The sequence below is a fragment of the Cyprinus carpio genome, chromosome A2, assembly GCF_018340385.1.
Source record: "Cyprinus carpio isolate SPL01 chromosome A2, ASM1834038v1, whole genome shotgun sequence".
Lineage (NCBI taxonomy): Eukaryota > Metazoa > Chordata > Actinopteri > Cypriniformes > Cyprinidae > Cyprinus > Cyprinus carpio.
Window position 1 is genome coordinate 22,606,732 of NC_056573.1, and position 12,758 is coordinate 22,619,489.

The 12,758-nt window shown below is 36.1% G+C and overlaps 1 protein-coding gene across 3 annotated transcripts in view; it reads left to right on the forward strand.

Annotated features, from left to right (window-relative positions):
- LOC109100706 (glypican-5-like) overlaps window positions 1-12,758 on the forward strand; it is a 99,112-nt gene that overhangs the window by 65,698 nt on the left and 20,656 nt on the right. For all 3 annotated transcript variants that reach the window (XM_042710991.1, XM_042710972.1, XM_042710983.1), the window contains one exon: window positions 11,945-12,074. In XM_042710991.1, the coding sequence (XP_042566925.1) occupies window positions 11,945-12,074 (130 nt within the window). The remainder of the gene's footprint in view (window positions 1-11,944; window positions 12,075-12,758) is intronic.

Genomic DNA, 12,758 nt, shown 5'->3' on the forward strand with positions numbered 1-12,758 from the left:
TGTTTTTTAAGGACATTTTTATTTGTAATGAAGACAAAAATACAGAATGCATGAAAGATATGTATATATGTGTGCTAAAAAGTGCAAAGAAATGTCAGATTTCCTCAGTGGATGTTAAACTACACATGAAACAACCCAGCCGTGGTCTGATGCCTGTAGTTCAGGTCGCCGTGGCCCGCCACTCCTATTAAAGCTTAATAAATACGTCTGATTCCCCATAAATATCCCCTACTGGAATCTGGAGAACAGGCCAGCGGCACAGCTGCTTTTGGGTGTGGAGACACAATAGCATCTCTGTGCTCGGGTTGTGAGTTTGTGTGTTTTTCAGCACTCATATACTGTCGCATGTCATCACACTCATGTGTGTAAATGTGGACTATAGGGAAGGGAGCTTTTCACTTTTAGAGTATCAGAAGGGGCTTGTGTTGACCTGCGGCACTACTGTTCTCTTAGCACCTGCTGTACAGGAAGTCTGTTTTACTGCATTACAGAAAACGTATTTATTATCCGCCCTGTTTGGACTGCCAGTACCTTTGGGTGGATTTTGGTCTTTAGCTACAACATCAGTTAAATGAATAGTTCACCCAAATATGAAGATTCTGTCGTAAGTGTTTCACTCTCATGCTGTTCCAAACCGGTATGACTTATTCTTTTCTGCCATGGAACATGAAAGGAGTAATTTAGTGAGCTGCTTCTTTCGAAAAACAATGAAAGTAATTGGTGAACAGGGATTGTAAAGGCCCGTTCACACCAAGGATGATAACTATAAAGATAACTATAAAGATGGAGTATTGTAATGCTCTCCTGGCGGGCCTTCCTGCATGTACTGTACTATCAAGCCTCTACAACTGATCCAGAATGCAGCAGCGAGGGTTGTCTTCAATGAGCCAAAAACAGATCATGTTACTCCTCTCCTCATCAGGTTACACTGGCTACCAGTAGCCGCTCGCATCAAATTCAAGGTACTGATGCTTGCCTACAAAACGACCACTGGCACGGCACCAACATACCTAAACTCACTAGTTCAATCTTATGCACCCTCCAGAAGTTTGCGCTCTGCAAGTGAACGACGCCTTGTGTTGCCATCCCAAAGAGGTTCAAAATCACTCTCACGGCCTTTTCCTGGTCTGCGCCCAGCTGGTGGAATGACTTCCCGATCTCAATTCGAACAGCTGAGTCTTTACTCATTTTCAAAAAACATCTAAAGACTCATCTTTTTCGCCTGCACTTAAACAACTAATACTAGTACTTACCTTTTCTTTTTCTTGTCTATCATATCCAAAAAAAAAAAAAAAAAAAAACCCTGGCTACGTGTTCTGTACTAGACTAACTGAGACTTGTCATAGCACTTGTATACCGTTGTTGTTCTCTCGTTGATCTGATTGTTTCTACTGTTCTCATTTGTAAGTCGCTTTGGATAAAGGCGTCTGCTAAATGATTAAATGTAAAATGTAGATAACGATATTAGCGTCCACACCAGCGAACGATATCTTCTTTTTATTCTAAGCGCACGCTCGTCCGCCGCTTTAAATTCTCGAGCTCGTTACAGCAGGATGGATTCTGATTGGCTGTCAATTTTTTATCTTTCATCAGCTGGAAAAAAAATCGTTTTGAAAGTGATTCCAACGATATCGTTTTTCTTTGTCTTTATCGTTATAGTTGTGGTGTGTTCTTTAATACTGAAAACGATTTTTAGAACTATATCTTTATCGTTATCTTTATAGTTATCGTGCTTGGTGTGAACGTGCCTTAAAGCTCCAAAAATACTAATAAAACCAACATAAAAGGGGTCCATGGGTATCTTTGTGTGAGGAACAGTCATTATTAACATTTTTACTGTGAAAACATTCAAATTTATTTAAATTACAAGCATGAAAATTAGGCACTTCTGAGCAGTAAAAGCTTTTTGTGAATATCAGCTTAAATTTTGTCTGTCGCTAAATGGTGACAGAATTTTCATTTAAGTGTGAACTGTTCCTTTAAAGGACTTTCTCAGTAATTTACCTTTATTTTTCCTTTTGTTCAGTCTGCCCTTTCTCTTTTAGAGAATTTTTTTCATCACATGTAACGCAGGTTAACAGCACCCCTTAAAAGTTTTAAAATCACTATATAAAATTATAAAATTTTATTGGCTATTACAGTATATTGTTATATTGACTTTTATTTATTTAATTATTTACTGAACATTAATATATTTTATTATATTGTTGTTGTTATTATTTTGTTAAAACTTTGTTGAATTTCTCAACATATCGTAACCAAAGAAGAATATATGGCCTTTTGTGGCTTATTGATTTGAACTTTTAAAAATGGCAAAAAATACACCATTAAAAAATATTAGTGGTCCATATGATAATTTTTTATTTTGTGCATTATTCAAATGTATTTAAAATAAACACATGAAATTTAGGAACTTTGGAGCAAGGAAAGGTTCTTTGTGAATAGCTTTGGTCTGTCCCTTACACAAAGTGTACAGTATGTATCTTATTGACATATTATTTCAAATATAGCGCATCAGTCATATGGACTACATGCACAGACTTACACATCTTCTTTTAAAGGAAAAAGGTTTGCAATGACATGAGGGGCAAGTCAACAATGACCATTTTCATTTTTCTCAGTATACCTTTATTTTTCCTTTTGTTCAGTCTAATCTTTCTCTTTAAGATAACTTCATTTGTTACGACCTATTAGTGCTGAAATCTTCACTTTTAAAGGGATAGTCCACTCAGTAATGAAAATTCTGTCATCATTTACTTGCCTTCTTGTCATTCCAAACTTGTATGATTGACTTTCTTCTGTGGAAAGTAAAAAATAGATAACCAAACAGTTTCGTTCCCATTGACTTCCATTGTATGGACAAAAAAATCTGGGCAAGTCAATGGAAACCAAACAGATTTAGAAAGACATGATACGAGTGATGACAGATTTTTTTTTTTTTTTTGTGTGTGTGTGTGTGGTGGGGAGGGGGGGTGAACTATTAAATATACCTATCTTTAAAAAAAACAAAACTATCTGTATCACACAATGCTTATACTCACACACACTGTTTGTAGTGTTAATTGTTAATTGTCAGTTATTTGTCTGATTGGTGTCAGGTGTGTGTTGATTATTTACTCTGGTTTATCACTTGACCTCTATTTTTTTTCTCAACAGTCCGTTCTCATAGCAGGGTATCAGGTGTGTAGTATAGACACAGTATAGTGGTATTCTGTATCAAAGGCTTGTCTCTTGTCTGAGGCCTCAGGGAGAACAGAACACACCGTTTGAAGTGAGTAGAGAGATCTACAGCTCTGGAAAGAGTTCACTGAACATTCACCACTGCCTGTCTGCTGGCTGTCACATATCTATACACATCTGAGTTCACTTTGGGCATAATATCAACAACAGTCCAGTGAAGATGAAACCGTTAAATGAGCAGCATTCAGTGTCATTGCACTGTGATTGATATATGCATTACACACCAGTGAATACACATCAGCTGAATTCATATTAATGAGCAGAGTAGCTTGCAAACAGCATACACAATGAAATAACTGGAACAGGTTTCACTCAATAATGACTAGTAAATTTCAATCAATCAATCAATCAATCAATCAATCAATCAATCAATCAACCAATCAATCAATCAATCAACCAATCAATCTTTACAGTGTAATTAAGTTAATAAAGTATGTGTCTATTTAGTTATTAGTGAAATAATTGTTTATTGTGATTAATATTATCATTAAATGTAAGTTTTATCATCATTTTATTGCAAAAAAGTAATTTTAATCAGTATTTTGTCTTGTAAAAATATGTAACTTTCTTAAGATAAATTTATTAGAGAAGCAAATTTGTGTTTTAAGTGGTTGAGGGTGCTTTTCTTTTCAATCTGCAGGTACGAACAAGGTTAATATTGATAATATCAGTACTGATACTTGATGGAAAATGTTTGCAATTTCTGATTATAAAAAGAATAATTATATTAATTTAATATATTTGAAATCCATAATTTTTAACATTTTATAGGCAACTTTTCGCATTTTTACTTGTTGCAATGGGCAGAGAGAGAAATTTGCAAGTTAATTTACTAAAGGAAGAGTACTTGCTAACAGTTAATATTTATTAATTTTCATACAAATAATAAAAATTAAAATAAATGATAATTAAGACTGTTTTGGGGAGTATTTCTTGAATTAATGTTATTTTTCTTATACAGTTAGATGTTTTGTTTTGGAATAGTTTGTTATGCATTAATCTAACAAATCAGTGACGTCTATGCTCCAGTATATGCAAATGTGGTAAGAAAAACTAAAACGAGGCAAAAAACCTTCAAAAAAATTCAACAATATTATTATAAAAAAAAAAATCATTCTTATTAAGAAAAAAAATCATTTTGCTGTAATGTGTCATGCCTAACACCCCCTTTAACTTTATGAAACTGTATGAATGCATGGCCTTTTGTGAGTATAGCTGTGAGTATTTTGAAGCTGTGATCACTTAAATAACTAATGCATGTTTTGCACTGACACATCAGTTCTAGTCTGTGCTGGCCTGGTCAACTCATTTGCAAGTCACTTTAGATAAAAGCTACTGTTAAATGAATAGAAATAAATGTAAATGTGTTATTAATTTAATTTGTGAATTTTTATCTCTTGCATTTCTTGTGATCATTGAATTGATAGATGCTGTATACATAGACAAACTGCCTTTTTTATACATTAGTTGCAACTTTTTGATTTCTAATTTAAAATTTCTGATCAGATTAATCATATTTAAAATCAATATAATAGCCTGTATAATATAAAAATGTATTATACTGACTTAATAATAATACATTTAATCATTTATTGAACATTGATACTTCCACTGCATTGCTGTTGCCACTGTTTTGTTATTTCTTCATATTTTTACCTCAAATGTAATCTGCAGCCTCTCGTGGCTTATTGCTTTATGTAATGTCTGTGTGGATGCAAACGGAATCAAAAGCATTTAGATGGACATCTGAGCACTCTCTCTGTTTTGTAAAGTCGTGTTCTGATGTTCTGGACAGCATTATGACAAATCTTGAATCACACAAACATGTGAACAGAGCAGAATCCTCTGCTTCCACAACAGGATGGTTGACTTCACTTCAATTCCTCTCCTCTAGTCTCCTGTATTTTTTTTCCCTCCTTTTGTCACCTCATCTCTTCACATGCCATCTCCTCTGCACTAACCTCTCCTCTAGTCTCATTTGGACTTATTATTCTTGTTCAATCCGTACAGCTAAGTTCTCAGTGATTCTCAGATGATCGGCTAGTTTGATCACATGCCTGATAGCTCACAGATCGCTCCTGACGGTGTTTTATCATGTTCATTTAATGTCCTGTTGACGTTATTTCACATGTGAAACCGCGACTCCCTGAAACAGCTCCATTCGAGCAGCACGTCCTCTGTGTCCACGGAAAGTATGAGAGGATTTGCCAGGCACTCTGATGTCTGTGAAATCCCTTTTCCTTCAGGAGAGGAGGTCACTGACATGAGCGCTGTGCCACGCAGACGCCGAGCTCTGTTTGTCCTGGAGTCGTGAAGTTCAGAGCGAAAGAATGCAGCCAAAAGAAGGAGAGGGCATTCTTTATAATGATGTTCACGTCCTCCATGCCCTTCTTCTTTTCTTGTCCCTTTCTTTCTTTTTCTGTCTTTCTTTCTTTCTTGCACACTCCTGTTTGTCACTCCTCCTGCCTTTCTTTCTTTTTCTGTCTTTCTTTCTTTCTTTCTTTCTTTCTTTCTTTCTTTCTTTCTTTCTTTCTTTCTTTCTTTCTTTCAAATTCAAACTGAAGATTTAACAAAAAAGAGTTAACTTAGAATATAAATAAAAATTCTAATAGTATATAAATGTATATAAGTACTAAAGTAGTATACAAAATTACATAAATACAAAAATAACACCGTTTAGCACACTCTTTCATACTTTTTACAATTGAACGGTTGTGCATGTCTCTCTTTTCTGCTTCTCTCTGTCACTTTTGTCTGTCTATCTGTCTGTCTCTATCTTTCTATCTTTCTTTCAGCAGTCTATTGTTCTAGACCTCATGAGTTGATGGGGTCTGTCTGTGTGAGGGTGGGACTGTTAACTACACACCCTGCCTGTGTGTGTGTTCATGAGAGCGCAGAGCTCACCCTAAGCAGCAGAAACCCTCTTCAGGGAGCCGTGAGAAAGAAAGCTTGGCCTCACACACTCACACTGCTGCTCTGTTGCCCTTTAATGTCTTAAGAATGTCTTCTTGCATGTTTGTCAGCTCTCTAGTGAGCTATTGTTCTGCTCTCACACAGATTTATAAACCTGATCGCTTTCTCTCCCCCACCTTCTGTCTGTTTCTCTTCCTTTTTCATTCCCTTTCTCTCTTGTTCTCTCTCTGGATGCCAGTGTGCAGTAAATATGCAATATTTTACCCTCATTTTGGTCATTAACTCCTGGAATGTGTTTTTTTGAGCCCTGCTGGGGTTTGTTCAACAAAGCAGCATGAGCTATTAGCCACTAACACACACACACACACACACACACACACACACACACACACACACACACACACACACACACACACACACCTCGACCTGCTCTTACGAGAGGATCTTTCACTCTGGAAACTTAGACTTTACAGTGAATAGAAAGTTTAAGGGACATGGGAAGGAATTTAATCTTGTACATTTTACTGGACCAGTGTGTGTGTGTTTGAATGTCTGAGGTATTTTATGTTTATTGCATATTTTTGGGAGTTGGTGCATTGACAACTTTTACTGACCTAGTACCTGATTTTTCATTTGGATCATTCCGCAGTGGAAAAGAGAGACATTATTCCCGTCCTCATGCTTCCAGTCTGTGAACCTCTTTGAACTAACAGACTACATATTTAAAGGGATACTCCACCCCAAAATGAAAGTTTCGGAAAAGGTATAAAAGTAATCGTCAGAATACTCCATATACATCCGTATGCTCTTCTGCATCATCCGTGCCACAAGGATGCGCTATTTACACGTGTATTTAGCTTTGATTTTAAAGAAAACATCGCATCCTTGTGGCACGGATGGTGCAGAAGAGCATACGCAGCATTCGGTGATATGGAGAGACACAGAGGAGACTGTTGACAAAGGAATTGTAGAATAAAGTCGTTATTTTTGTTTTTTCGCTTACAAAAAATGTTCCCATCGCTTCATATAACCCAGATTTGTCCAGTTTTAAATGAATATATCAGTTGATGTGCTTAAAGGGATACTCCACCCAGAATGAAAATTTTGTCTTTAATCACTCACCCCCATGTCATTCCAAATCCGTAAAAGCTTCGTTCGTATTCGGAACACAATTTAAGATATTTTGGATGAAAACCGGGAGGCCTGTGACTGTCCCATAGACTGCCAAGTAAATAACAGTGTCAAGGTTCATAAAAGGTATGAAATTGGTCGTCTGAATACTCAATCTATATGCCATCTATATACCATAAAATTGAAAACACAAAAAAGCCGTAAACAACACAAAAAGCTGTTGTCTTCTAAAAGACGAGATAACTCGTCAATGGTGGGGAAAGAGTTAATAAGAATGTTTAGCTATTTTCATTGGGCAACATGGTGTAAGAAAATTCGTTTTTGCAGTAAAAAAAAAAAAAAAAAAAACATTAATCTAGATGTTCAAATTAACTTGTCTCAATAGTGACCCTCGCAGGAACGTTCCCCATTGCAGTATTTAGCCTGGAGGCTGTCCGATCTCACTTTGGAAACATCTTCGAACAGATGTCTGGACTAGCTGCGATTGTTGCTCTCGTAGGATGAGAATTTTGGCCGTGTTCCTTTGTGAACAGGAAGAGAGGCACACACACAGATGATGATATTAGTTGCATATTGAACTCCTTTTATACTGTCTGCCTAATGGAGTATGTAAAGTGTGAGTTATATGTCCCATGTGACAAAAAATGTGTAGCATTGTTTGTCATTTTCAGAATTAGAAAGAGAGGCTGAGATAACTGGGCCTTCAGCCAGTTAATAAACCATAACCATGGTCACTGCAGTCTTTCATTCTTTAATTAATTCTTTATAGTGTGTCTAATTAGAGAGCTTTAGCAGGAAATGAGTCCAGAGCACTGCCTCTTTAATGGGTTTTAGACTCTGTCTGTATTGGTGGAGATCTCCATAGAGCCAGTCAGTCCATTAACACACGCATATGTAATTAAATTATTAATTTGACTACTTTGCATGATTGCAAGGTTGATGGGTCTCTAAGGGCTTTGATCAAAAATATTCATTTCTGAGATTTGTTTATAAACATTGGTTGACTTTATTGGACCTAATGGACTACATGAAGCACAGATGAGGAAAACTTGATTAGTTTTTTTTTTTTTTTTTTTTTTGCACATTTAATTATATTTCTTTTGTTGGAATGGTTGGGCTGATGCCTTCAAGTAAAATTCAGTGTATTTGGTTTACTGAGTCAGAGTTCTATTTCTTTAGCATTTTAATTCCACTTATAATGTTGATTTTAATTTTGAATGACCATTTTCATCCCACTTCTGACCTTTTTATGTGGGCTGTTTTTGTTTGTATGTAAATGACCTCCACTATGATTGGCAAGCTCTGACTTTATATTATTGTTGGGAGGATAAACGTCGGCGGTCTTAATGCTAATGTGCTCTTAGTTGTGACTGCATATAAACATGAATATTTCGGAATGACTAAATTAAGCAAAAGTGTGCAGAATAAGAAAAGTTTTGCTTTACATACAAATTAAATCAAAAGCATATAGGTGTAAATAAAGTTCAGTTAGAATTGAGTAGTACCTTGCAACTGTGTATCGTTGTCTATGATTAACACATCAAATTGCATGCTGTTTCATATTAACTGGAAATCCATATGCATTACTTCAGCAATTACTGTAGTGTAATATGACTTCAATACAAATAGCATTGAGCACTTCCAATCTGTTCCTTTAACTGGATCAATTCTCAGTTGTTTGAGGAACAGCATTTTCTTTTCAACAGCAGCTGTTTTTTGGTAATTAGACATGGTTTTAATAGTCTGATAAAGAAGAATAGTCACATGAAGAGCTTCCCGCTCAAAACGGCACTTGTCTGTTTATGTTGAGAATAAACTTAAGCTTTGTTTGGGAACTTTCTTTTAAGAATTGTACAAAAATGCAAGTCATTTGTGAACACCCACTCATTCTTCTCATTTTGGTTGACAAACGTCATTCTGTAACTCAGCTAGGAAAGACTGTGTGGTATAGTTCTGTGTTGCACATTTCTTTATTGTGTGAAATCATAAACAGTTCCACCTTTTATTTTCATAGAGCAGAGAAAATCCTGTTTTTCATGATGTTTCCTTTATATGTTTCAATATGCTGGGGTTGAGGAGGTGTTTGTGTGTGTGTGTGTGTGTGTATGTGTGTGTTTGTGTCTGTACTGGGCTGAGCAAGTGTGCATTATGTCTATTGATAGTGCAGCAGGGCATGTTCTCAATGCAGGAGTACTATGTACCTACCAATAAAATAGATTAGAAGACAGGAATAGGTTTGGCATCAGGATGCTGAAAAGCATCTGTCATCTTGACTGGGAGTTTCAGATGAAGCATTATGAGACATATTTTGCTTGCAATTTGTACACTCAACCTCTAGATCTGTGGTTCTCTTGTGGGTCGCGACCGAGTGGCAACCTGTCGCTCTCTCTCATGAAGCCAACACGAAAGTGACTAAAACTGCAATTCATAGGCTGGCTGCAAAAGGGAGTCAGTCCCATAGACTCCCCATGTTAAAATGCCCAACTTTACAGCAGAAAAAAACATGCTTACAGCCTGGTTCAAAAATTATTTTGGTATATATAGCTAATTTTGTGAGGTGGGTGAATTTTTTTATAACTCATCAGTTTAAATTATATTAAGCCTTAAAGTTCTGCATAATTAAGGGCATGGCCACTTAAATGACAGGTGGATTGTCGCTGCTGACACTGCCGTCGAGCTAGGTGGGCGTGGCTTCAGCAACCTGCTCCTGCCTTTTTTGCCCATTTTCGATTATCCAGGAGAGTAGCGCAGTGACGCGCTGCCAAGATGGAGACGGCCTGCTCTGCACACTTTGAGCTTCAAAAACACTCTTCAGGAGTCTATGGGTGACGTCACGGACACTACGTCCATGTTTTTATAGAGTCTATGGTCGCAACCCACAAATGCTCACAGGGCTTTTCTAATAATGTCACGATCAGCAGTGAAAAGAAATAGAAGGTAAATGCTATAAATAACTCCCAGTAATTCATTACTTCGAAACTTGACTTATTTATAATTGTGCAAATTGTTAGCCTATGCAGTTATTGGTAATATTAAATGCATTTCTAATTTTATTGACATTTTATGTACATCTATGTTAAACCATTATAGTACTAGATCACAACTTGAAATCTGGGTCCTGAAGCAAAACCAGTTGAGAATTAAGACTGTACATGTTTGTTAATGATTTGCGGTGCATCAATTTAGAAAGACCTTCACAGATTTAGAAACTCTCATAGAAAGTTGTTGTGAATCCTGAAAGCTGTAAAATTAAAAATACTCAGGTATACATTAATATTATTATAGCATTATTGGTATACTACAACAAGTATTTATTTATATTTTTAATTAGCTTTTCTATATTTTCAGTTTAAATTTTGATTTTAGTTTATGTTATAATTTGTTTTAATGTGCTTTGTCATTAGTTGGTTTTTTATATTTCTATTTATTTTCCATTTAGATTTATTTTTATTTCAGTTTTAGTAATTTTAGTACTTTAGCTTTGACTTTAACTCGTTTTATTTCAGTTAGGTGCCAAGGTGACATTTCTAATTTTAAGTTTTTCTTAAGTTTAAGTTTTTCATCTATGTGTATTTTAAGTGTATTTTATTTCAGATTTAGGTTAACAAAAATTATTTTTAATAGATTTAGTTGGTTATTTAACAATAACAAGACTGGTACACATGAGAAATGCAGCTTCATGTGTATTGGAAATAGTTACTTTAATGTTTTTTGTGTTTGTGGCTTTGCAATTTGATAGGGCTTCTCAGACTAGGATAAAACTAAACCAGTCTGATCTAAAAATATTAATGAAATCAGTGCTTCCGTATTAGGTCATTAGTAAGGAACAGAAAAGGTTTGAGTTGAGTGCATGATGGTGCATTTGCAGTGTTGAAACACTTTCCCTAGAGCACCAGTTGAGGTTAAGAGTCATCTTCTGCGTTTGCGTCAATCTGCACGTGGCCGTTTTTGAAAAGCGTCCATGTGCTTTGTCAGGACAAAGTTAGAAAGCCAAGCAGTGAGGGTTGAACCATGTGTGTGGAGCCGTTGTCATTACTGTCCATTAATATCATCTATATATTTATCTGTCTGTCTAGCTCCTGGCCAACCTGCTATATTTATCTATAGCTTCACATCTCTAGCTGACACGTAAGCCCTGGGCAGGGGGTGAAAGGTCATGGCGAGCGTGTGCATCCTGATTGTGCTGACTCAAAGGTTAAAGGGTTATGCGAGTTTGACCTTTACATTGACATTTATTTCCTCAGTGGGCACTTCTGTGCAAAGTGACTTTCAAAGAATTGTATATAGGAAGTGTGTTGTGACATTTAGTCCCCAGCAGGTAGTGAAAGATTAAAATCAAATTCGTTAACTTCCTGAGGTCAAAATCTTGTACTGAAGGGGAAGGAAAATCTAGTGAAATGTCAGTGAAAAGATTCATATACTCATTCCAGTGTCCAAAATTAAAAAAAGTTAATTGAGCACATCATATCTGAATATCCATTGTCGAAACTGCATTTGGTACAGATAGTACCATGGTGTCATCATGTTGTTTATTCCAACACACACTGTCACTTGTTCAGAATTAGATGTATCTGATTGTGTTCTATGTCTAATGTACACGCCTACATTTAATACTGATAATTACTGATTTGATATTTGTGTTTTTTCTTTTTCTTTTTAGGAGATTCAAGAGGTCATGCCGGGTGTGGGGCACAGGGAGTCCTGGGACGAGAGAGGCAGTGGAGAGAGCAGTGGTGAATGTGATGATGAGGACGGCTGTGAAGGCTCTGGAGAGTCTGTGGTGTCTCCCCGTAAGTTAACAAGCAAAATCTCACCTACATCAGGGCTTCCATGGCTGGTTTGTGTTGGTTTGGTGCTGTTCTATCTGGCATGAGGGTCATCCCCCTGAAGCTATTTGACTGCTAGACCCTGGATTTAGATAGTAATCAACTTGGTTATACATGTAGTGTTGATTAGCTATTCAGGTTTTAGAATGATTGCTGGTACCACTTTTCCTAAATGGTTGCATGTACTTCTGATAAGTGATGAAACAACTTGTTTTGGTATGGCTGGTTAGTATGACCCATTTACCCTGCTGGTGGATGGTGTAACTACATCATCTTGTTCTAAAACGTTTTGGTTCTAAATCTTGCTCTGTTGAGAGACATTTAGAATTAGGCATATCATTTTAACGATTATCAGTTTCATCAATAAATAAATATATAATTTTTTTGTTGATTTATCAATTGAACATTGACTATAGATCAAATGTTTGGGGTCAGTTTTTTTTTTCCATTATATTTTATTTTACAATTGTCTGATTGTTTATGGAGACTCTTAAATGCATGAAAGTGACATGATTTTTCTTTTTTCTTTTTAATTTTTTCCATGTCTCTTGGTACTAACATAACAGCTCAGGATAGTCACTAGTAATGGATTTGGGACTGTGTTTGTATGCTTGTGATGCCATCAGTGTTATTTTCCTGTGGCTTCAG